Source organism: Acanthopagrus latus, chromosome 7 (genome assembly GCF_904848185.1).
Source record: "Acanthopagrus latus isolate v.2019 chromosome 7, fAcaLat1.1, whole genome shotgun sequence".
In the NCBI taxonomy this organism is placed as follows: Eukaryota; Metazoa; Chordata; class Actinopteri; order Spariformes; family Sparidae; genus Acanthopagrus; species Acanthopagrus latus.
In genome coordinates this window covers 26,417,142-26,442,993 of record NC_051045.1, presented here as the reverse complement: position 1 = coordinate 26,442,993, position 25,852 = coordinate 26,417,142, and the positions used below count along the sequence as shown (strand labels likewise).

The 25,852-nt window shown below is 42.3% G+C and overlaps 1 protein-coding gene across 4 annotated transcripts; it reads left to right on the top strand.

Moving 5' to 3' along the window:
* The first annotated feature begins 1,637 nt into the window (after nt 1–1,637).
* On the top strand, nt 1,638–25,783 carry usp19 (ubiquitin specific peptidase 19). 4 transcript variants are annotated; one of them, XM_037103850.1, is made up of 26 exons: nt 1,638–1,980; nt 3,099–3,464; nt 7,538–7,666; nt 7,962–8,098; nt 8,316–8,888; nt 11,717–12,095; nt 12,201–12,357; nt 12,458–12,529; nt 13,087–13,202; nt 13,590–13,822; nt 14,079–14,271; nt 14,746–14,879; nt 14,993–15,151; nt 15,312–15,422; nt 15,548–15,658; nt 15,974–16,075; nt 16,192–16,332; nt 16,440–16,558; nt 16,699–16,842; nt 17,299–17,690; nt 17,785–17,895; nt 18,013–18,229; nt 19,081–19,233; nt 19,418–19,584; nt 19,720–19,895; nt 21,781–24,421. In XM_037103850.1, the coding sequence occupies exons 2-26, from the start codon at nt 3,266–3,268 to the stop codon at nt 22,063–22,065; spliced, it is 4,710 nt and encodes a 1,569-aa protein (XP_036959745.1). In that variant the 5' UTR covers nt 1,638–1,980; nt 3,099–3,265; the 3' UTR covers nt 22,066–24,421. The 4 variants fall into 4 exon arrangements, with proteins under 4 accessions (XP_036959745.1, XP_036959744.1, XP_036959747.1 ...); XM_037103849.1 differs by having other exon boundaries at nt 13,584–13,822; XM_037103852.1 differs by lacking the exon at nt 21,781–24,421 and adding an exon at nt 24,540–25,783 and having other exon boundaries at nt 1,639–1,980.
* Nucleotides 25,784–25,852: the final 69 nt, after the last annotated feature.

The following is a 25,852-nucleotide window of genomic DNA, read 5'->3' as shown; positions in this document are numbered from 1 at the left end:
ATTATTTGAAAAACCTCCGTGCTTGATACTGTCCCATTTACTAACCTTGCTACATTGTGGCCTACTGCAGTCTGCAAGAGCACAAGATTATTGCTATTTGCTGTTACTGTTTGCGTACTGCAGGGGTGCATTGAGCGCTGCCATAAGTCCATGATGTGCTCTTTGAGAATGGTTGCATCATATCAGGACAGGGCCTTCACATGTCACAGAGGGTAGAGGGGAAAGCAAAATAAAAGGAACAACATTAGAGTTAAAGACATAATGTATAAAAAAATGTATAAAAAAAAAAACAGGTTTACTTGAGGCCACGGTGCGTTTTGCTCAGTCGCCTGCTGCTGCTTCTGGGTGGGGAAGACAGCTAACAAGACTAAACCTTTAATGTGAATCTGCGAACATTTGTGACGGAGTCATGTCAGATGGATTTTCATCAGCAGCGCTGGTTGTTGTTGTTACTAATGGGTTTTCCTGTTGCTTGTGCCACAAACAGCCAGTGTACTTAACTGCACATTACATAGATGCTAGTGTCTGTGTGTCTTTTCCCCCTCTCCTCTGTGAAACTCGTATGTTCATGAGGTGAAATTAATTTCCCCTCCAGCTCCAGTCAGCAGTCAAGATTACACGTGATACAATCTCAAAATGGATGACAGAACAGAAACATCTGAAAATGGAGGTCACCTCCACCGATCACTGCTGCAGCCAGGAGTGAAGATGAATCCACTTTTCATATCCAAAATCCAAACAGACATCTCTGGCCTCTCCTGCCTGTATTCAGCTCTGGGTCAGAGCATAATCTGATGAAAAACCTCATAAAGCAGCAGAAAGGACCTATTGTGTGTTTTAGGGAGATCAGAAAAGGCGAGTAATATTTGCTTTTGCTGTTTTGTCTATACAATATTGTTTTGTTAAGTTAATAAGTGTTTTGACGGTGCTCAGTCTAAGTTAGCATTTCTACACCTCAATTATAAGAAATATGATACCACGACTGCTCTGCGTCATAGCAGTCAACACAGGGCTCAGAGTGCCTTTCGGGACAAGGCCCCTGTCTAAAAATAGTAGGCTGCCTATGTATTATGGTCCTGTCAGCCCCTCCTCAGATGGTAATATGGGCCCATATAAAGAGTTGACACGTGAGTACCATTTAAATTTGACTGTGGTGTATCTGGGATGAGCTTTAGTTGAAGCAGAAGTTCCCCCAGTCGGCCCTGCCAAGTGCATTAGAAACCAACCAGTATTTTTGCACTCGTGTACTCCCCAGCCCTGGGTTTCTCTGTGTGTCTCTGCTAGTATTAATCATCTGACAGGAAGGACATGTATTCACAGGAGAGTATTAGGGGTATCAAAATGTGATTTGAACAGGTGGCCACCTCAACAAGACATGGCCTCAAGATTAAGTAAAAATTCGGGAGCCACTTCAATAACTTCTGTTTGTATTGCGTTTTAATGCTGCACGTTGACACAGCCATTGGGATTTTCCGTCTTCTACTGTTGACAATCCATTAATCCATTTTTTTGTAAACAGGCCACAGCAAAAAAATCATAAATGTGTATTTTTAAATATTTGTGTTTCGTTCGTTCATGCGTGCGTGCGTGCGTGTTGGGGGGGCGAAAGGAAGAGCTACAGATCACGTGAACGCGCCAGCCAGGAAGTGGCCTATGCGCGCACTCATTTCAGGTTTGGCCGGGCAGCAGTGTATTTTGTTCCAAACAAAGTAGGATTCACGCCGCAGAGGCCGGATGACACCGAACTGACACCAGACGGAGCCCCTTTTCAGATGCTGTTTTTGTTGTTTAATTCTTTTAAATAAGTACTTTCAAGTTACCAAAAATGGGTCCCGGATAAATGAAAGAACATTCCAGAAACACCGTGGACTACGGGGTTTCGAGTGCGGGCAGGAGCGCAGCGGCCCGCGGCTGTGAAGGAGCTTAGCAGCTCGTGTGTGTGGAAGGAACAACATTCGGTTCTCGCCAAATTGAAGCCCCGTAAGTCTCCTGTTTTTATGTAGATATTGAGTTTTCATTTTAATCACAGACGGGCATCAGGTGTCACGTGATGTCATGCTGTATTGGTTGTGTAAATAGGTAGCCGTATCAGTCCTTTCGTGTCAGCTAGCCTTAGCTTGTTGTGGCTAATGACATTAGCTTCTCGAAGACTGTAGGAGCGTTTGATTGCACGACTTGTCCTGCGCTCTGCCGGAAGATTCAGAGTAGAGCTTGTGCCACTGATCGTACTGAGAAGCGAGTTTTAAAATACCATTTGCCGTTATGCAGTACAAATATGAGTGGTTGATTATGAAATAAAGCTTAGACCGCTAACTTAGGATACAGTAACGTTAACCGTTGAACCCTAATGTACCCTCCCCGGATTGCATTGTCCCAAACACCCCAGCAAGGACAGACATCTAGATAATCTCATAGCGTTTATGTTATGTCGTTTTTATTATTATATGAAGACTAGTTGCTTATCCAAATAAATGGGATTGACAAGAATAATTGTCGGTAATGTCACGTTAGATTAACGTGAAAGAATGGGACATATCGACGGGCACATGACCGCCGCAAACACCTGTGTCTTAAACTAAGCGAACCTCTGCAGTCGGCCGGCTAATATACCAGTCACCAAGCTAACAACTCTGGGGACGACAAGATGTTGTTTGGCTTGCTAGCTATCTTAATACCACCCATGTTTTTAGTAAATGTAATGTACTCACTGCCGAATAAAATGGCTGATTTAGCTGTTGTCCTTTGTTTGTCATTTGAATGTCCAAGCTAGCAAGTTGCTATTGCAATGCTAAGGAAACGAGGCACGGCTCAGCGTTGGTCTTGTTCTACACGTTATGTGCAGTCATATGCCTCCTTTTGTAAGACATCGTGTCCTTTTCTTGTTCAGCTTTGTTGTACTTACTTAAAATTAAGCTCCTTAATACTTTTTAAACTGTAAACCTCTGTCTCTTGTGTGTGTTTTTTTTGGCATTGTCTTGATCACCTGAGTTGTTTATCTTAACACTTTTGTTAGATTGGTAATGATAATTAAGATAATGCCAAAGAAACATAAAAATTACAGTCTTGATTATTAAGTGTCTATGTGCCCTCCACCTCAGGTCCCCACCCCCCCCCACAGCCTTCCTGATTCTGTTCTGGGAGAGTTCAGACCAGTATCATCGCCAAGATAGCCGGGCCAGGCAGAAAGAGGCACACCTCAGATCCAGACCCCAGCAGCGGTAGTGATTCTGGCGACGGGCGGCCTGTCAGCGCCAAGTGCCTGAAGATGGCCAGCAGCGGTGGTAACGAGACAGTGGGCCGTCGTGGTGGGGCTCAGCAGAGAGGAGGCAGTGGTAGGGACAACAGCTCTGACCTGTCCTCCAGTACCAGTAAGAAGAAGCAGAAGGACAGGGCCAACCAGGAGAGCAGAGAAGCCAAGAGGGCAGCAGCAGCTGCAGATGGAGTGATTGCTGAGGTCAAGAAAGGTAAGGACCACATATGTGGTGCAGTCCACAGAATATTTGTTGTTGATGAATTTGAAAATGATTTGTCAGGTTAAACTGTCATTCTAAAGAATGAAAATGGAATGAAACTATAAATCCACTGCTGTTTAGATACTTGAATATATTATGAAATGGATATGAATTATGCCAATACGGTGGTGCATTTTAGCATTATATTGAAGTTTACGCACCTGTTTGACAATTTTTAGCACACCTGTTAAAGCAGATAAGAATCCAAGGTGTCTGATCACCTAGGATAACTTGATTTTTTTTTAAAACAAAGTTATGTTTACATTCATTGTTTCTTACCAAGGCATAAGCATATCGTTGAAATCTACATACAACAAACATTTCTTATAAGATATTTAGTTGTTGCCGTTGTTGTCTTCTTCCCTGCCTTCATTGGAGTATTGCTATACTTCTGTGTATGTTGCAGCCGCCAATTGTCACTCTGTCTGCCTGCCTGTCCTGTAGGCAGGATGATTTCTTTGCTGTGTGCAACTGTCCTTGTTTGCAAGCATGATACAGAGTGGTCAAAAATATACACTGGATGACCAGTAGAAGTGCTCTGGGGCAGTATTTCTTTTACAAGTGGGTCATTATTTTTGTTTGAAACAAACACATCCTGCTGTGCTCCAAGAAATATTGCAATGTGCCAGCAGAGATGAGGAGGGAGATGAATGCCAGCTAGCATACATGGATGTAAACAATGCATAGTTGTTTGAAAAAAAAAAGGCATATCTCTTGTCGTATGTCATCGTAATCTTTATCTTAGGCTTTTGGGCTGTTGGTCATATAGTACAAAACAAGCCATTGTTAAGAAATCATTTTAGATTATATGGTAATGTATATTTTTTAAAACAACTTCCTGACAACTTGTAGACCCAGTGATTAAGTCTCTTGATCAAGAAAATCTCAATCAAAATCTAAAGTAATAAGTAGTTGTTGCCCTACATTGAAATGTGATGTGTGGACAATATGTAGGTCACATAAACTTGCTGCTGTATAAAGGCTTGGTCTGTAATTTGGAATCATAGTCTGGCAAGTGCATTTACATGGAGATTATTATGGCTGCACAGTGCCAAGCCAACCATAAATTCTCTTGTCATTCATTAACACGTTAATGATTTTTTTTTTAGAAGTTGATGCAGCAGTTTCTGCATCTGTTGATCAGTTGAACAATCTTTTACAGAAGACATACTCGTATTACATGAGTTGCTAAACAATTTCTCTTGTCCATACTTTTATTTATTTCAGTTGTGTGATTATCACTTTGTTTGGTTGCAATTGACGCTGCTGCCTGAAAGCTTTATTAAATGAACTCAACACTTTGTACATACTCTCCTGTCATTTAATGTGGGTTGTGTGTATCTCATTAATTTTTTTTTTCTCTGTTTTCATCTTACTTGTGGGTGTGTTGATACAGATTATAGCTTTCTTTATAAATTTTCATGCCTTTCAGTGCTTGTGGCTGAATTTGCGTTGTAGCAGGAGAATGGCCATTTTAACATTTTCTTCGAGTGATATAACCCTGCTTTGTGTTCAGGATAAATTTTAAGTTGAATTCAAACATAGAACTATAGATCGACTTGCCTGACCATTGACGTATTTATTATGGTTGTTAAAATATACAGCATAATCCTTCCTTGCATAACACTTGTAAATTAGGTTTGAGGTTTCTCTTAGCTTTTGGTATGTATCCTTGTATTTACTCTGAAATGCACATTGTTCTGCTTGCTAATCTCTGTCGGTGTCCAAATGGGGTGGAAAAAAGCGTAATTCCACGTCCTTCTAGTGCTGTATAGTGATCATTGCAAAATTTTGTTTAGATTGCACATGACTAAAAACACCCTTAACTGTAATTGAGTTGCTTCATGTGATGGATATGCCTGGCACTGGCACTACAAATGCTGATACAGGGACTATCACATTACCTATAAGCCCTTGACCAGAGTGTCTGATGAGTCACAACACCATACAGTTCTAAAGTCGGTAGGGACACAAGTCTTTCTTCACATGCTGTTAAAATGACTGTAGTAGTAGTAGTTTACAGTTTAAAATAACACCCAGATCAACCCAGTGTTTGATTATAGTAGATGATTAGAGATGTGATAGTTTTGTTTAACCCTTGTAAAGCAAAAGTTACATAGCCTGTTTTACACATTTCATCAAGTTGAATTGGTTAGAAGTGGGGCAAAATTTGAAGTAAAAAAATTCATTGATGTTAAAGTTGTGGTGGTACCTGTTTTTTTTTTTTTTTAACCTTCGTGTACCTGATTAAATTTGTTCTAGTAGAATTAGACCAGAGGCTTAGGTACACCTTTTAATAATAGATCTTGTGTTGATGACAACACGTGGATACCTGATACTGGACCAAGGCATCCCTTTGGCTCCATTGGTTGTTTGTTGTCTGTGTTGCCTTGCTGAATATTACCAGGTGGCATTATGGGCATGCCCAAATACGAGGTTACTTCTGGCTTATAATGCTGTGAATACAGGGTTCTCCCCAGACGGTGGAACGGTGGCGCTGTGCCGCTATACTTCTAGCTCAGCACCACTATAGTCATTTTCAATGTTAGCTGCTTTGTAGCGGGTGAGGGTGATGAGGGAGCGTCCGTCCGTCCTCCGACTGACGGCGAGGAGTGTCCCCCCCGTCCGAAAATAGCGAGAGTGTTGTGAAAAATGTTGAATAACTATTGATGGAATGTAACTTTTAAAGCACTTAAGATACTAGAGTGTTTCTATTTACGGCTACTTCACATTTCCAACAGAACATAGTTGATAATTAAAGTTACTAGTTATTTTGTAGTCTCATGTTGTTCACTCTTGATAGACTATTACTCGTGAAATGTTGTCAGTAATTGTGGAAGTGTTGTGGATGGGAAATCGAGTGAGAACAGTGGTGACTGTAGTTAGAGAAATTGCATTTTTAAGTGCATTTATTCTATTGGCAAACAGACATGCAAAAAATGATACCAGTAATTGATAATAATATAATAACTTGAAAAATATTTTCCTCCAATAAATTGGCACTTTATTGTACTTTATTTTTATTGATATGCAGTTTCAGAAATTATCCCCTCATTTATCATTTTAACCTCAGTGTGCAGATGGTAAGTCCACAGTATTAGAATGACAGATTTTCTGCGCCATAATTCTGTCAGAAATATTGTAAATCTAAATATGTGACCATGAGGACTAACATATTTAATTTGCACTAACAATGTGTTTAGATCATGAACATTGGTGCGGAGTTTTCCCAGTCATAAGAGTCCACTGTGGTGTTGCTCTCTTAGCAATGCAACTGCCACCAGCTGGAAGGGATTGGGTGTTGCTTGTGACCTTTTCTAGAGCGATTAAGTTAGAGAGAAAGGTGAGAGAGTAAGAAGTGGCCGTGAGAAAGTTGAGGCTCCGTAGTTAGTAGTTGAAGACTGAAGTGTGTCCATGACTCCTTCGCTGGCAGGAAATGTAGTTTTCGTACTACCTGGATGACATTTTATTTTTAACCACTGTTCTGACTTTGAGGTCACCATGAAAAATGGTACACGTTTGTCATGGATATGGATATTTTTTGCTAAAATTTCTGCTTTTGATTCTACCTTGAAAAGCATGTTCATAGCTTGGTAGCATGTTTTGTGGAGTAAGTTGATTGTTTGCGTTGATGCAGTTGTTTACTTCATGTACAGTTTGTGTGGCGCAGATAATTTTAGATGTCCCGTCTGTGATTGCTGAGTTCACTGTACTGAATGCTTCAGTCTCTGCCTGTGAGTGCCGTGGCATGCCCAATGTGAATTTGTGAGCAGGTGCATTTCAGGGTGTGCGTGTATATTCTCTCAGGGTAGTAGAGTGACAGTGTGATCACTGCTGTTTTTACTTGAAAGTTTAATCGGAGCTCTGAAGTTTCCCAGCAGAACACTGACCAATATTATTCACTTCACCTGTCAGTGGTTTTAACTCTGTGACTGATCAGTGTATTCTCAAAATCATGATATGAAGGGAAAGTGCCACCTGTCAAGTTCTTCCATGTGACCTTCCTTTCCTTTTGTGTTTTACAGATGTGTTTGTGGACTGGAAGCAGAATGTCAATGAAGTTACTGTGAGACTGCGCTGTGGGGAGGGTGTGCAGAGGATAGAGGATATCAACACTACCTTCACTGATACACACTGCCATGTGTGCTTCCCGGGTAAGTCATGATAATGCATGCAACATTAACAGAAACTACTACCGTTGAGTGTAAATTGATAGAACTTGATTTTAATAATATAAACGTAAAACAACAGACATGGTTGTGCATTTGGGTGTAGGCCTCAGTGAAGTTTTACCTGTTTGAATTGTTTGTGTTTAACCATGTGTTTTAATTTAAACATACAGTATGCCTTAACATCATTGAGCGGTGTATTTGGTCTTGGTCTTGCTGCTGTCTCACTTTATTCTGAGTTGATGCATTAAAAATCTGTATGCATATTTGTATTTCTCAGATGGACGGGAGTGGCGCTGCCAGTTGCAGGAGGAAATTGAGGCCTCGTGTAGCAGAGTCCAGTACAAAGAGAAGGGAGGTATGCTGCACGTCATCATGCAGAAGAAGATTCCCTTTCACATCTGGCCTTCACTTAAGGTGAGTTACATAAGATAACAAAGAGAGATGTTTTCTGTTTGTCCTTGCAAGACTGCATTTGTTTCTTGTTTGTATCTGTAATGATACATTTCTTGAAAATGTCTCATTAATCATCAGTGGCACCTCAAAGGAATTCATATGGTAAACAGTGTCTACAACTTAGTCTGCTTTTGATTAAATGATAAAAATGTTTCTTCTTCTTTCTGTTCTGTTTCAGTCAAACAAGAAGGAGAAGGAGGCAGTTCCCACAGAGACCAAAAATGACAAGGAGCTGGAGATGAAGCCTGTTGCCTTGGATTCATCAGACAAACCCAAACCGTCCCCCTTGCAGCCGAAACTCCAGCCCCAGCCGCCCTCCTCACCTGCACACAGCGAGTTTCGGCGCAGCGGTAGCAAAGCTGAGCGGTCTGTCAAGCGCTGCCTGAAAAACAAAACGGTGTCCGACAAGGCCACCACAGACTCTGTAGGGGTGAAAGGTGGAGCTGGAGATGGCTCAGCCACCATTAGCAAACCAGTTACGGTCACAAAAGGTGAGCAGCAGCCTCAGGAACCCAGTGCCAAGCGCACCATTGTACGGCCGCCCAAGACCACCAAGGAGGCCGCATCCCTGGTCGACAGGGACACACATGCTGTGAAGTCTACAGTAGCCAATGGCAAAGCTCCTCACTCACATCTGCCCGCTGGTCGGAGCCCACAAACACAACGCAGAGATGGAGACAACAAAGCAGAGAGACTTGGCAGTGGACAGGAACAGAAAGCAGACGCTACCAGCCATACCAACAAAACTCAGGTGAAAACTGGTGTTTTAGATCTCTTGTTTTTCTGAACACACTTGCTTACTTTCATTTGGAATGTTAGTGTTCTTTTTTTATTATTTGTCCTGCACAGTATAATTAAAGGGATATTCCTGTGTAGGTTTAATCCATGGTCTAACACACCGCGACACCGAGTACGACCCCCCTCTAAAGATAAAGTTTGCAGACCGCTAGCTTACGTAGTTTTAGCATCTTCAGAAATGACCGCACAACAACAATACACTGCTGTAAATGGGTCCAAGTATAAATCGCCATCAAATAGCCACAAATAATGCCCAGAACAGCACCAAACTTAAGCAACATTACAAACAGGGTCCCAGCGCATCAAACATTTGATATCGTTGCCGGCTTTGTCGGAATAGATAAACAAAACTCACCTCTCCAGCTGCAGGCTCGTTGTGGGGAAGCCCTGTGAGTCGATTACCGAGTGCAGTAGAGTTCCGCAGCTCAGTGATTATCATTACTGCAGGAATCCACTGCGCAGAAATAAATTTGTGTTATGATTTTGTCACACCACAGAAACGCGTGTCATTGACCACTGAGCCAAATTTGAAAGATTAAAACTATCTCTAAGTATATAAAATTAGGTCTCAAAATCATGGAAAAGCAGCACTTACTTCTGCTGTGAAACGCTGGGGGCGCGTCGGTTAGAGGCGCTGGAACCACGCCCACGTGCAGGAGGGGAGCCGTCTCCATGTACTTACTTTCCATACTTCTTTCATACAGTCACTTTATTACCACAAGCTCCCCAATGACTCCGTCTGCCCAATTTTTATCAGTTGTGAGGGACAATACCAGCTGTGGAATAGCTTTAGTTATGAAGTAATTGAATCATGTATGCTGCATTTGCACAGAAAACGATAGCTCACATATCGACTCCGTCTGAGCTAGCTGCTCCCGTCACTCTCCTGGTGGCCGGCACATAATGCCAGCAGCCATGAAGGAAGCATGGAAGCACCCGCTGTTGGTGCGACGGAAAGGGTCAGTGGCCGGCACACAATGCCGGTGGCTGTGATCGAACACCCGCTGTCGGTGCGACGGAGAGGGCCGGTGGCGGGCACATAATACCGGTGGCCGTGATGGAAGCACCCGCTGTCGGCGCGACGGAGAGGGTCGGTGGCCGGCACATAATGCCGGCTGTGGTGATGGTGGCACCCGCTGTCTGCGGGACGGGAGGATGCAAGCCTGGGACGGAGAGGGTCGGTTCGACCCCACTGACCAGCGTCAACGGACTCTTCAGAAATCCAGACTTTACCTGGTGATAGTTGCTTTAACTATCAGGGGTAAAGTGGACACTGCAGAGATGGGTGTTGGTGGTGATTTTGAACGCTCTACATAGCTCCTCTTGACAAAATTGTAGTCCGTACGAAACTTAAATAGGCTAACGGCGCTGTTACTCTGCACACTGTGGCATCCAGGAAAGATGCACGAGCGACGTGGAGGAGACATGACCGGTTAGCTAGATGCAAGCTATCATAAGAGACGCTATCCCAGACTAGAAAGCGAGCAGAAAACCACCGATGCTAATGTGTGCTGAACATATTTATACCGCTTCTGCAGCAGGGTGGGGTTTATGCCAATCATAGCCGCATTACGTAAAGCGGCCATGATTTCTAACCTGCCCATTAAATCCTGAACACAGAAATTTTAAAACAGTTTGTGAGCCAAGCTCCACAATTAAATTCTAAATGGTTGAAAGGCCTTTTACATGTTTTAAAGAAATACATTTATGACCTATTTCACGTGTTTAGAAGAAAATGGCTGAATTTGCTTTACACGGACTTTAATTGTGATTTCAGTAAAGGTCTTGAAGACTGAATATTAATGCTTTAATGATGTAACGTTTTGTCAATTCATTCTTTAAAAAACAAACGTAAGCAAATGGAGTGCAGAGCTGTCAACTCTAACGTCAGAGGTCAGATTAATACATGTTGGCTTATCTGGTTTAAATGGTTTAACCAGTGGTTTCAAAATGTTCTTAGAGTAGACTGACTGGATTGAATCTTGTAAGTACAAGTGACTGCATTATTTTATCTGATACAGTTGATTTAGAAATGGTTCTAAACATATTTCATACTACAGGGCTGGGGTTTAATCTATGACAAACAAATCACAATTGGATAATGTCACTCAAGAGGGTAATGATTTAAAGATGATTTATTAGTCCATGGCTAGTCTAATAAAAACATATGGCATGTTTTATTAGACTAGCCATGTACTAATAAAGGCTTTAAAAATCATTACCCTCTTGAGTGCCTCAGATCTTTTCGTATAAGTTCTACTTGGATCCCTAAACTGAAGAGCACCAGAGGGAAACTTTTTTTCCACACCCAAACAGCGCTCCATGCATTTTGTTTTTCTAATTGGATAATGTCCTCATATCATTCAGCACCATGTTTTATGACATTACAGCTGAAAACACCATCTGGCCTGTGTGGGCTCTGCCTTTTTAAGTTTCCAAGAGCTTGGAAGAGACTTGTCTTTTTTATTAAACATTAATGAAAACACCCGATTTTATCACTGCCTCGCAAATGAACTCAGTTCCTGTTGGTTGTCACCAGTCTCGCAGTTTGTCCACACAATAGCATGAGGTGACTGCATAGCATCTAGTGTCGGAAGTCAACTGTGCTGAAGCTTTGTTAAGAATTGCTGATACTTTGTTGTACGTGGCCTCTGTCTGAACTAGAATAAAGCTGTTTGGGAGTTGTAGAAACCATGTCAGATGTGAAGAATCCATTGCTCACTTGGTTTCCAGTGCCTACAAGGCTCTAGAGAGTAAAAATCCTTGTCTTTCTGGATTCAGGTGGCAGAGAAGCGAAGCCAGTCATCAGACAGGTCTGGAGCAACAGCACATGGCAGTGATAGCCAACCAGCAGCTCACATCAGCACCAGTGACCGTCTAAAACCTGTCTCCTTGAACAACGACTCGGCTTCTCCAGAAACATCTGGAGATAGAACTGACTCGGAGCCAGAGAAAAAGCCTGTTGAGCAGGAATCAGAGCAGGATACTCTGATTGGCCAGCAGCTTGGGTCTAAAGAAGCAGGTTCAGCACCAGCTGTTGGAGCGGCTGCCAAACGTGGCCAGTCACCAAGTCTAGTCCCGAGGCAGGGCAGCTGTGACGGAGAGGAGAAGAGGGACCAGTCGAAGGAGGAGCCTGCTCTGGAATTAAAGCAACAAGAAGGTTAGTAAAGAAGGTGTTTGGGAATGCAGAGGACCTTGGTATTGAATTATCATGCAGTTAATTTTGATTTAATATGTTGTTAATATGTGGAATAACTTCCTGCAGCCCCGGAGCCAATGATTAACCTGCAATTTGTGAAGAATGATTCATACGAAAAGGGCACAGACCTGATGGTGGTTAATGTTTACATGAAGGGGATCTGCAGGGACACAGCCAGGGTCCTGTTCAGGGAACAGGACTTCACCCTCATCTTCCAGACGAGGTAGTGAACATGAACATGCTACCAATAAAGGATGGTTATCATTTTTAGCAAACTTTAAACAACAACCCGTGAATAATCTGTCTGTGTTCTCCTTTTACAGCGATACTAACTTTCTGCGGCTTCATTCAGACTGTGGGCCGAACACAGTCTTCAAGTGGCAAGTCAAACTCAGGTAACAAGCCATGTTTTTTTCCTAATTTTTAAAAGTAATCTTTAAATGGCCAGTTGCAGATAGCAAACATTGCATATTTTCCTGTGCAATTGCATATCTGAACAGTTGCGCTGAATTTAAGTGGAAACAGACAATTTATAAAGTTTATGAATTTCTAAGAGCCATGGTAATTTTTGTTCCTGGTTTTCTTGTGGCTCCTTGTTTATATTCTGTCGGCGAGCATTAGCTTGTGGTAGCATTACCAACATGACTACTGCTAGCAGCCTGGCTAGTGTCCAAAGGAAGAAGTAAGCACAAGATTTGTCTCAATTTGAGCAGGCAGGTTATGTTACTTACTGAAAGAAGGAAAGAATGCTGGTTTTGAACCCTTTCAAACCCACTAGTAAGGGGTAACACGCTTTGATGGGGAAACCATTTTTTTTTTTCCCCATCAGTTTTTCAGTCTTACCATTTGAGGAAAGTTGAAGTAGTTCACAGTCTGTGTCATAAGAGATTGACGTTGAGCTGTAGTCTCAGGTCATTCTGACGTGTCTACAAATCTCTGTCCCATGCCACAGGAACCTGATTCAGCCTGAGCAGTGCAGCTACTCCTTCACCCCCTCCAGACTGGACATCACGCTGAAGAAGAGGCACAGCCAGCGCTGGGGGGGTCTGGAAGCTCCTGCAACACAAGGTCTACATCTACGCAGTGTTAACACTATAGATATAGGTTTTCATGTTGAATGAATGCTGACGTGATATACTCACAAACATGAATATGAAAACATGTTATTGTTGCGTGCTATTTAAACTATGTCTTTTACCAATCAAGTTAGTGTGTGGCTGGAGCTGAGCTGAATATAACAGCTGTTTTGTATTAACTAAAGAATGTGTAAATTAATCAATCAATCTTTACGAAAACATACCAAATTTTGTGTGTTTTTTTGTATGTCCTGAAAAGGCTTTAAATGCTATATGATTTATGCCACAGGTGTAAACTATTCATATTCAGTACCAGTCAGCCCTGTGCCGAACTTAATCCACTAACCACAAGCGGCTTTCTCCTCTGTTTAAGGTGCAGTGGGGGGCGCCAAAGTGGCTGTGCCCTCCAGCCCTGCATGCATGGAGAAGAGCCAGCCGGGCAGCAGCCAGCACAGCCTGCCAGCCAAGGAAGAGCCTCCGAGGGTTGGGGAGGAGAAACCCAAGGCCCCGAAGGCCTCATCCAGAGTTGAGGATGGCGGTCTGGAAACTGTGGCTCCTCGTACTGTCTCTGAGCATGTTCCCATCACCAAGACAGAGCCCACTGTTACCACGGTTTGTAGAAATATATAAAATTATCAAAACTGAAGTGATGAGGCAAAGGACAGTTTTGTTTGTGTGCCCTGGCTGGTTTAGCAACATATTGTTATCGGGCTAAGAATAAAGAGGTGGGAACAGAAGCAGTATCAACAGTTAAAGCCTTATGTTTGAATAGTAGAATTGCAGTATAGTCCAGTAGCTGGAAGACAGAAGTGAAGATGACAATTGAACTAAAGTTGTAGAATCTTTGTCCAAATCTTTCCTGTCTCAGCCTAAACCTACCTGCATGGTGCAGCCTATGACCCATGCAACTCCTGCCAGCAACGAGCGCCATGAAGAAGAGGAGGAGAAAAAGGTGTGCCTGCCTGGTTTTACAGGATTGGTCAACCTGGGCAACACCTGTTTCATGAACAGTGTCATCCAATCCCTGTCCAACACCAGAGAACTCAGGGATTACTTCCATGGTAAAGTAACATGCTGTAGTTATAAACTGCTCTCTATTACAGTGAAGACTTGTAATGCAGCTAAGAGGTAGAACAGGGTGTGTTTTATTAGTGCCTGGGTATATAGTTAAACTTAAAATGCTTTCACAGTAATTACTGCCAAAAATATCTCTAGTTGTGTTGGCTGCCTCTGCTTGCTAACATGGAAATTAAAGTGGTGCCAAGTGGCCCACAGGGGTAAGTGTAATGAGGACTCATTAAAATTCCACTAGTTTTTGCTGCATAAGCCAGATGTACTGTCTTTCAAGCATTTAAAAACTTGAAATAGTTATTGCAAAATCTAGGCCACCTAGCTCTTTGGACATCCAAAAGGTGGATAAACAATTCGGGTTGTAGGGATTATTAGCTGATTAAACTGTGACTTAAGTACTGACCTGCACTTTGTGGTTGATGTCTATCTCGTTATCTTAACTTGTATTTTCTGTTCCCCTGCAGATCGAGCATTTGAAGCAGAAATTAACTGTAATAATCCACTTGGAACAGGAGGCAGACTGGCCATTGGTTTTGCTGTGCTGCTCAGGGCCCTTTGGAAGGGAACACATCATGCCTTCCAACCCTCTAAACTCAAGGTATATGAGCAGAACACAGAAACGTGTTTATGCAAAACATAGCAAAGAGAATACGATCAGTGTTTTCATTTCCTCCTTTCCCTCCTTTCTGTTATGTGTTTGTGACTGATTAGGCGATCGTGGCCAGTAAAGCCAGTCAGTTTACAGGTTACGCCCAGCATGATGCCCAGGAGTTCATGGCTTTCTTACTGGACGGGCTTCACGAGGACTTGAATCGCATCCAGAATAAACCGTACACAGAGACGGTTGACTCTGACGGACGGCTGGATGAGGTGGGTGTTTTTTACCTAATGAGAAATTCAGAGAGTTGGTCTAGGTTCACAGTCGCTGGCAGGAAACGCTTTGCAGAAATGAATTTTGGGGATATTTCATTTTGATTCCTACAATCTACTCAAGCCTAGACCTGATGATATTGTTTGTCTGTCTGTGCAGGTGGTAGCGGAGGAGGCGTGGCAGAGACACAAGATGAGAAATGACTCCTTTATAGTGGACCTCTTCCAAGGCCAGTTTAAATCGAAGCTTGTGTGCCCTACATGCTCCAAGGTAACAGACAATAACTTTCCACAAAATATGTGGTTTCCTTTAAAGTATATACTTCAGAAACACACCTTATTACAGTGATGAATAACCTACTTTCATGTTCTTGTGATTTTTGTCCTCTTCCTCAGGTGTCTATCACCTTTGACCCCTTCCTCTACCTGCCCGTGCCCTTGCCCCAGAAACAAAAGGTGCTCTCAGTTTTCTACTATGCTAAGGAACCTCATAAAAAACCCATTAAGGTAAGTCTAAACAGTCACATTACTTGCAGTGTTTGTTAACAATGAACTGTAGACATGTTACTTTGCTTTGTCTTGTGAAAATATAAAGATACCCGGGGTTCTCCCCAGAAATTTTTAGTGTAGTGCCGGGGGGCAGTCATTATCATCAGGCGGGGGACAGACGCTCGCTCGTCACCCTCTCCCGCTATAAAGCAGCTAACATTGAAAATGTAGTATAGCGGCGCAGCGCCGTTGTTCCACTGTCTGGGGAGAACCCTGATACCTTCCATGTGTCTCACCCTCTAAAATACTTTTTTATGTTTATGTGTATGTCAGTTTCTGGTGAGTGTGAGCAAGGAGAACTCCAGCACTGCTGAAGTCCTTGAGTCCATCTCCAGGAATGTCAGGGTCAAACCAGAGAACCTCAGACTGGCAGAGGTTAGATTCTTAAAAAAAATTTCAGATTGTATACTCTTGACAGAAGTTTCTATTTAAGTCAGAACTAGAGAAGCTGAACTGGAGCAGTTTGAGGACACTGTTTTTCTCTCTCTCAGGTGGCAAAAAACCGCTTTCAGCGCATGTTCCTGTCGTCCCATTCCCTGGACACAGTGTCCTCCTCTGACATGTTGTTTTGCTTTGAGGTGCTTTCCAAAGACATTGCCAAAGAGAGAGTGGTGTTGCTCAGAGTGCAGCAGGTAATAAAATCTTGAATCATGCATTACTACATAACGGTAAAAAAAAAAACAAAAACGTTGTTTGCTGTTATGGAGAGGGTGTTCTTATCCATTGTTATGCCCTACAGAGACTGCAGGTCCCCAATATCCCAATCTCCAAGTGTGCTGCCTGCCTGAAGCCTCCAGTGTCTGAAGAAGACAAGCTAAAGCGGTGCACTCGCTGCTATCGCGTCGGCTACTGCAATCAGTGAGTTCCATCAAAAGAATTAGCATCAAGATTGTTACAAACACATTTGTTAGACTTTCAGATGTACACTGAGTCATCTTTAATTTTCTTGTGGAATTAGATGATTTAACTTTCAATGAACATGGTTACTCCCTTTCCAGAGTGTGTCAGAGGACTCACTGGCCCAATCACAAGGGTCTGTGTCGACCCAACACAGAAAACGTGGGCCTGCCCTTCCTGGTCAGCGTGCCCGAGTCTCGGCTCTCCTATGCCCGCCTCACCCAGCTGTTGGAGGGTTACTCCAGGTATGTAGTCTGACTGCCTGTCCTTGGTGCTCATCATCATGCTATGACAGTAGAGTTAAATAGTTTGTGTGACACATCTGTATACAGCCACTTGCAGACCCAAAACTTACATCAATGTGATTGCAATTTAAATGCTGCTCTCATGTCTACATAGAAATTTCAGTCGACAGCTGACATGTCATACCTGTTTTCAACTGTGTTTTACAACACTGAGAAACTGTTAGTTGCTTATTTGTCCACCCTCCACTCAGTAGGGCAAATCTTTATTCAGCCATCATTGTGACACTTGGCGCTTCTTGGTAGCTGGATGACAAATCATTAGAAAATGTACTGTTTGTCACATCTACTAGTTTATATTGAGAGACTAATAAGTATGCGTTCTTCCAGACCCGCCCATCCCTGTAAGGAGTCAGCCATTTATAAAAGCTTATCTCCTCGATATCTTTGTTTGCACAGGTTCTCTGTCAATGTGTTCCAGCCTCCTTTCCAGTCAGGCAGGACATCCCCTGAAACACCCCAGTGTCGGGGGGACCTCCCCACAATGCCAGCAGGATCTCCTGACAGTCTTGGGCCCAGCGATGAAGCTATGGGTGGTAGCAGTGCTGAAGGAGCAGGCAATCTGGAGCTAGAGAGCCCCTCTCAGCTGCCTGAGTCCCAGGCAGAGTGTGCTCAGGCCTCAGCCCTCCCATCCGGGGAATCAGACTCCCACTCCTCCTCCCAGACCTCCCTCCCCACAACACGAACTACAGACTCTGGATTCTCTGAGCCTGTCTCCTCTGCGTCCTGTTGCTCTCTGGACCCTCATGCTGAAAAAGAGACATCCTGTGAGAAGGTGGTGCGACCAGAAGGTAAAAACTTCAAATCGATAGATGCTTTTGTATTCCTGTCACTGTTCTTTTTTTATGTCTACAGCCTTTTATGATTAATTTTCTCATTTTGTAGCTGCAGTAACAGGCTATCAGCATCCAAGTGAGTCGGCATCAGGTCACGCCAGTCAGTTCTACATCGCTGTGCTGGACTCTAACAACAAGGAACAGAGGCTGGATGAGAGAGGTTTGACCACAATTACCACAATTAGTTCAGATTTAGAAAAATTGCATGTTAATCTTTAAGAAGAAAGTAAGTTTCACATACCGGCTTTATTCCCCCCAACCCCCCCAACCCCTGCAGAGGATGCACTGGGTGACCTCCCAGAGGATGCAACCCTGGAGCTGGTGTGGAAAAACAATGAGCGTCTGAAGGAGTACGTCCTGGTGAGCTCCAAGGAGCTAGAGTATGAAGAGGATCCCGGCTCCCTGAGCGAAACAGCCAGAGCAGGACACTTCACCCTGGAGCAGTGCCTCAACCTCTTCACAAAGCCAGAGGTGCTGGCACCAGAGGAGGCATGGTAGGTATAGAATTGAACAGATAGAAAATGAATGGAATGGAAATGGGCTCATACACATCCGAAAGTAGGCTCAGGCTGAACACTAGCGATAGACTGATTTTCACCCTGGCTGATTATCAGGGTCAATATTAATTAATCAGTTCTTGGGTTACCAGTTTCTGCATTTTTTGCTGATAAAATAAATTCAAAGTTCTGGCTCTGATGCGGCATTCTTTCTCTGTCTGTAGTCATTAGTCTGTGGTCTTACTCACAACGCTATGTGATGGGTTACATGGAAAGAGTTATAGCCTCTTATACTGAATAATCTGAATCTGCAAAGTAACTGGTAACAAGTTTTTGTAGAACATGGAAATACTCCAGTAAAGTGCCTGAACGTTGTCCTTAAGTTCAGTACTTTTGTAATGTGTAGATGGTTACATTCCATCACTGGTTCTTCTCAACTTTGACACAAAAATTCCTATTTTTACTGCAAATATATACGTCTTGCAAGTTATCGGTCTCCTTGACTTCTAATAATTGTTATATCGGCTTGAAAAAAAAACCACTGGTTGCCCCCTATTGAGCATACGGACAAACACATAATATCCCAACTTATTGAGCCATATTCCATGATGACCTTGTACCCCCGTTGAAACGAGTCAGTGTGCTTTAGGTTTTGTGTTGCATCGGGTACTTGTACCCAAATATATTTGCTTGAAAGTCTCCTTATGCATGCCATTTATTTATACCAACCTGAAAGTGAATGACTACTTCAGACATTTGTTCACCTAAATGTGTGTTTTTGGTCCTTATTTTCATTGAGGAACAGGGACTATAGAGTAATGGTCGCCTGTTTTTTTTTTTTTTTTAAGGTACTGTCCAAAGTGCCAGCAGCACCGAGAGGCCTCTAAACAACTGCTGCTGTGGCGTCTGCCCAACGTTTTGATCATCCAGCTGAAACGCTTCTCCTTCAGGAGTTTCATCTGGAGGGATAAAATCAACGACATGGTGGACTTTCCAGTCAAGTAAATGCACAATAATAAGCAGACTTCCACCACTTGCGCTTCTGCACACACCACTTATCTTTACTCACTTTAATGTAAAAAGATGTTTTGTTTTTCACATGCAAAACAAGTTTTCGATGATGAAACCCCGTTGAGTACTGTGTTCCCATTTCCATAGCTAAGCCTCTAATGTAATGTGTTGTAGGAATCTGGATCTGAGTAAGTTCTGTATCGGGCAGAAGGATGAGATGCAACAACCGCCCATCTACGACCTGTATGCAGTCATCAATCACTACGGAGGAATGATTGGAGGCCACTACACGGCCTATGCTCGCCTGCCAAGTGACAAGAACAGCCAGCGCAGTGACGTTGGTGAGTGTGCAGTCACTGAGCTTTATTCCAATCTTTTGTAACTGGCACTGGCCCTCACTAGTGTTACATTTTTCTCTGGTTCTTGTCTGTTGCTCTGTTGCCAACCTCTCTTTTCTTACTCCCCCTTCCCCACAGGCTGGCGTCTCTTTGATGACAGCACCGTGACAATGGTGGATGAGAGTCAAGTGGTGACGCGCTACGCCTACGTCTTGTTCTACAGACGACGAAACTCCCCTGTGGAGAGGCCGCCACGCTTCCTCAGGCCTGTAGGAGCAGAGTCGCCCACTTCTGCAGGAGCTACTGCCAGCCAGGTGAGGGCCCCACAACAATAAAAGGCGGGGGAAAAGAGCTTATCACATTGGATGTTTTTATCCAAGGTTAAGATATCTCTCAGCTAACTCCTATTTTCCACACGTTAACTATTGGGTGAGGTTCTTTCAAGATATCTTTCATATTTCACACCTTGCTGACTTGTAATGCACGCTGTCTGCTGATTCCAATCCAATCCAAATTCCAATTCCAGTTTATCAGGCCGATAAAAGCAACAGTAACTCCTTGAATTGCTACTGTAAAGTGTTGTAGTTTAGACCATTGTTAAATGGACAGTGTATGAATGAATAAGGGGTGTTTTGGAAGAATTCCTGCATAAAATAGGAGCATGTTTTTGCAGATGCATCCCATTGTCATGTGTGTTTATTATACATGATATAGAATCAGATTGTACCTGCTGAGATGACAATTGATTTGCATATATTTCTCCAGGCATTGTGAATTGTAATGTGTTGGCTAATGACGAGTATTTAGTGGCTCTTATTTGAGATGTCTGTGTATTAAGTGTCTCTGAGTACATATCCCCTTTCATTTAGTCTTGACTAGAGCTTGTGCTGCTGAATGCTTAACAACTCCAGCTCAGTTCATAATGGATAGATCCACCACTGAGACACTATCATCTTGTGACATTCACTTTATGAAGCTTCAGTGAAGTGTGCAGCTTTAACTTTATATGTAAAGATTTGTGTTTAATTGATGAGATTAACAGAGAGAGGGCTCTCAGTGCTCATCTGGAATTCATAAGGTGTTAAAGTGATAGTTGGGGTGTTTTGATGTGCAGCTGTATGAGGTACTTACCCTAGTCAGTGTATCACCTGCTGTAAATGACCTTCAGCTCTCCCTCTGTGTGGGGAAACGGCAAGTAGCACAGAGAGGGAACTGGGTCTGGTGCATTTAAGCAGATATATTTTTCTTTAGGTGGCTAAAATACATCTTGCTGTAACGTTGGTAACGTTTAGCAGTACACTGCTCTGCTTCCCTTGGTGCTACGTGCTGCTTCTCCACAGATGGTCATCTAGTGCAAGTGATAGACTGACAAGGGACGGTACCTCATACAACCCTAATAATAAAATTAAAAAAAATGATTTAAAAAAAATTGGAAAATAATAATAAGTAATAAGTAAATTGGGGAAGAATGACAGAATGAGATTTTTTTTACTACTCCTGATGTCTGTACTTCCTGCCTCTCTGAAGATGCACTTTGTTGTCTGTGTTCAGATGAGATCTTGGTCTGTGGTTTCTATCACATAGGTTGGCAGGTGCAGCATTGCAATGCTGATGATGACATGAGACTGTGTGATCTTATGGGATGAATGGTTATCCTGTTACACTAACAAGAAAAAAAATGATTTCACTGCTTTTATTCCATTATTTTAAAGGCATATTCATTTGCGTTATATACATTTTTATGTCAGTCTTGGTGAATATCGAAGCCAAAGTCGGCCTTAACCATATGCCTTAACTTTTTACCTCTTTGTTCTGATATGCGCAATGTTGGTAACTGTTGTAGACAGAATGGGTAAGATCTACATTTTTTATCATGGGGTTTGGCAGGAGAGGGCTTGAGGAAACCGTTGAAGATGTTCTTTTGTTTTACTCAACTGTGTGTTGATCTTTGAAATCATGTAAACTTCCTCTACACTGATCCATCTGATTTCTGAGAGACAAGCCTCTCAAGTGTTCCCGTTTTTGTTTTTTTTAAATAACTTACAACAGAGAAGGCATGTTATTTACCATTTACAAATCTCCACAATCACCATGGTTGAAACTGTCAGGCAGATCTGTTAAATATTACCAGTTGTAATCTTAGCACTTGTTAGACCGTGCCTTTTCCCAGAAGCTGACACAGGTTTCCGCCAATCGCAGGCCTCTCTAATATGGCGGGAACTGGAGGAAGAAGAAGAGGGGCTCGATGAAGGTGAACTGTTCCGATCATCACTGTGGAGGGGACAAACGTCGAGGAACAGAAGTGAGGAAGATGAAGACAGAAGTGAAGGGTCGGTGCGACGGCGTCGCAGGCGGAGGATGTCGGACTATCCGGACGATGACTGTGTGCGATATTTTGTTCTGGGCACGCTGGCAGCCCTGTTCGCTCTGTTTATCAACTTGATCTACCCTCTCCTGTACAAAGTGGACTTTAGAGGTGGCTAGAGGGGAACGTACTTTGGCCGCAGCCTTCAGAAATAAGAAAATATGTCGGTCAAACAAGGGGAGGTTAGATGGGAAAGATTAAATCACTACTCTTGAGAGAGAACCATCACCCACAGGTCCTCGGCTGGTAAAATGGTTCACCATCCTACCCAGCACTTGAAGGGTACAACTTTACATGGCTCAGCCCTTTAAAACCATTTTGGCACTATATCAGAAGTTATATGACACTGAGGTAAAATAATTAGAAAACTGTATTTAAAGCTTCAGTACAGTGATACTATCAGCATACAGCTCAAGTATATTGAGTGTAAACTATTCACTACATTGCCTCTATGCATTTTATGGACTCTTGCTTCCAATGAATGAAAAAACATTTGCAGTTTTTAGTGTTGCATTTGTTCTCAGCTCATGGGCTCAATGAGCTTCTGAAGGCCATAGTCGAGCGTGGGCGTTCATTCTTGATCTTTATAGAGAAAAAATAATAACCATGAGATTTATTTTGTGGCATAGTTGTACAATAATGCATCTAATGCTTTAAAGATGACAATTATGATATAATCATTCAAGTACAAAGAGAAAACTGCAGATGAAACCATGTCGAAGGCCTTTTGTTTTTATTGCACTACACTCTTAAGAGTATACGATTGCAAATTCCAGCAGTGAAAATGCAAATGGATGAATGGAGCTTGTGTGAGAGGAGGCACTTCAGCAGTGACTCATTTTAAATGCTACATCATGATGCAAAGAGTAGCATCTGTTTTGTGTGACCAATTGCTTATGACGTTTTAATGTAAAATTGATTGATGGGCCTTACAATTGCTGTTTGTGTCAAAATGTACAGTAGTTCCATAATTTCCATAATTTTTGTATGTTTGGTTTCTGTTGAAATGTTTGTTTCTTTTTAAGCCATAGCCAGATGAGGGTTTTAAATTCTCAGGATTAAATGTAGTGAACAATGGTCCAGTGGTAAAATAGTACAAAATCAGATAACAGCTGCATTGAGACAAGACTGCATTTATTGACCATGCAGTCTTGTTACAGCCAGGTTAAACTACAAATTTGCAGTCAGTGAGGAAGTACCGTCCACTTCTGAATGTAATGTTTTTCAATGTGTTGAACTCTTTTGAGTGGAGTTATGGATTATATACAGTTTTAGACTTCTAAAACATCTGAGATGAACATTTAACTGATGAAGAATGTAATCAGTTTCCTAATTTGTCTTTAATTTAAAAATCGAAACATTTTTCTCTTTTAATCACACATACGACCTCTTATTTTAAATCCTTGAAAAAAATGACATCAGATTAGCATCAGTTAAAATATTTGAATACGCAGAGCATGTGTTTCCTCTGCTGCTGCAGTGATTGAGTGTGTAGGTGGGACTCAGGGAAATTTCAGAGCGGTTCTGGTATCAAGGCGGTGTACAGTGATCTGCGTTTGCCTTAAATGCTCACCATAGCTCAGAGCAGACTGTGTATACTTGACTTAGACATATGCAAGACTGAAGTCTGACAAGTTTTTATAGCTTATCAGTCACTACTATGTTGTACCCATCATAAAAGGCAGTACTGGGATCAGTGGATGTTAAAATTGTCCTGACGGCTGAAGTTGAACTCCGGTGTTTTCTGCACAAGCTGAGCTCTTTTTAAACTACAAATGCTAATGTGCTGTTAAAGGGTAACTCCAGCAATTTTACACATGTGAGTGCATTTACAGGTATTAGGGAGTGGACTTTGTTGGATTACTGTATATGTAAAAGAAGTAGCTTAAAGCCTTTTGATGTCTTCTGAGGAAGCTGCTTGTGTTCGGATATTTTTTATAAAGTGGCTTAGTTGCATTGTGGGTAATGCAGGTGCCTAGTTTTGGACACAAAAATGGTTATGTCTGGTTCTGCTGTATCAGTTTGGATCATTTGCGTATGCAAGGCCAAACCAGAGGACTGCTTTTCAGTATCTGGCGCCTACTTAACCCACAATGCTGCAGCCATGGACATTACTTACGGCAATTTATCAGATTACAAACTTGGCTTTGTACTACTTTTTCTCCCAAAAACCTGTAAACACACTTTGGTGTGTACAGCTGGTGGAGTTCCCCCTCAAGTTGATTTGATGTAAATTAATCTGACTGAAAGATATAACTATGTATGTGTGTGTACTATAAACTTAGAGAGAATACTCTTGTATTTTGTAATTAACTGATCTAAGGTCTCTGTACTAGTACTGTATTTAAAAGAAAAATCATAACCTATTTAAATTTCTCTGCAATAATGTATCTAGATATCTCAACCTCAATGCTGCTCTCTGATATATATAAAACCTTGTACTCCTTTTGGAAATAAAATCTCCATCTGTTTATAGTCTTTATGTATATTATTTACAAGGCATGTCACAACTTTGCCATTTTCTCAAAACAGATCAAATCTCCCAGAATACTAAACAAGCATTATTTATTGTCAACACTGGTTTATTTTACAGGCCTCTAGCCAGTCACTATTTGGGACAGACCTGGATCCTGAAGGACCACCTACGCTGACCCCAGAGGTTCCCTCTGACCTCTTCGCCCACTCTGGGGAGTGCGCGGCGCCATCCTACAGCAACATGGAGGAGGTGGACTAGCCGTGGTGAGGACTGAAGGGAGTCCAGATCAGAGCAGCTGATCCACGGAGGTCCCAAGTAAAGGCTGCACCCCCAGCTGAAGTAACATCAGTGCTCATTAGTGACATGCCTCTTAATCTGGTGTCAGAACAACCACGAGATTGGGCTCTGAGGACTCTACTGCACTCACTTGTTGAAGACCTTCAGATGTAGATGTGTACTGACTAGACACACATCATTGAATATACTCACATTAATATACTCACCTATTGATAAACCCTTAACGAACTGTATATGTAATAATATTCATCCAGTGCATATAGTCTCACACAAGCGAAAACACGTCTGTGACCTCTGAGCTCCTGTTGGCAGCTCATAATAAGCTGCTGCTACAGGAGTTCAAACTCAACCACCTGACAGATCAGAGTGGTGCTTGCCAGGCCTCCACGCACCAACGCACCTTGCGGTCTGGTTTAGGTTAAAAACCTGACCACTAACCTTGACCTGACCTGTTAGTCCATGGCTAAAGCTGCGGTCGATTATTAGGCTAAATTTGGGGAGTGACGATTGTTGTAATGTGTGTAAATCCTTTTATCTTTCTGTTGTTTTTTGAAGTATTACGTTTGATTTGTTTGTGGCAGGCAATTCTGTAACATGGATTGGAATTGTAGCAATTGATGTAAAGTACAACACACGAGACGGGTGCTGACCTGCTACTTTTTGTTAATATCGAGGGACACATGCTTTTTTTCTGTCTTTTGTCGCTTTATAAACTTAATTTACTTCTGTTGCTGTAGTGTATGTTATTATTTCTCTCATTATTTTTTTGTACTTATTTAGATATTCGATCCTGTGGATGCAATTGTCAAAAGGCTTCAGTATAAACTGAAATGTGCATGACTGCATGCTCATACAGGCTGTAACCCTGGACCCTGTGAAATACCCCCCTCTCCTGAAACTTTGCTACATTTCATTATTTCAGTTTTGCGTGAGTTGTCCAGTCTTCAACCCTCCCCTCCTTTGTAATGGAGCGCGTATATAAAGTGGGGATCATTAAGAATACTGCTGTGGATACATATAAATGGTTAATATAAATTAAATAAAACAATTTGGGGAACTGCTGACATTAGTGTTTTTTTTCTTTTTATGGTTATATTAGACATGACAGATGATATGTAATGAATATTATCAGT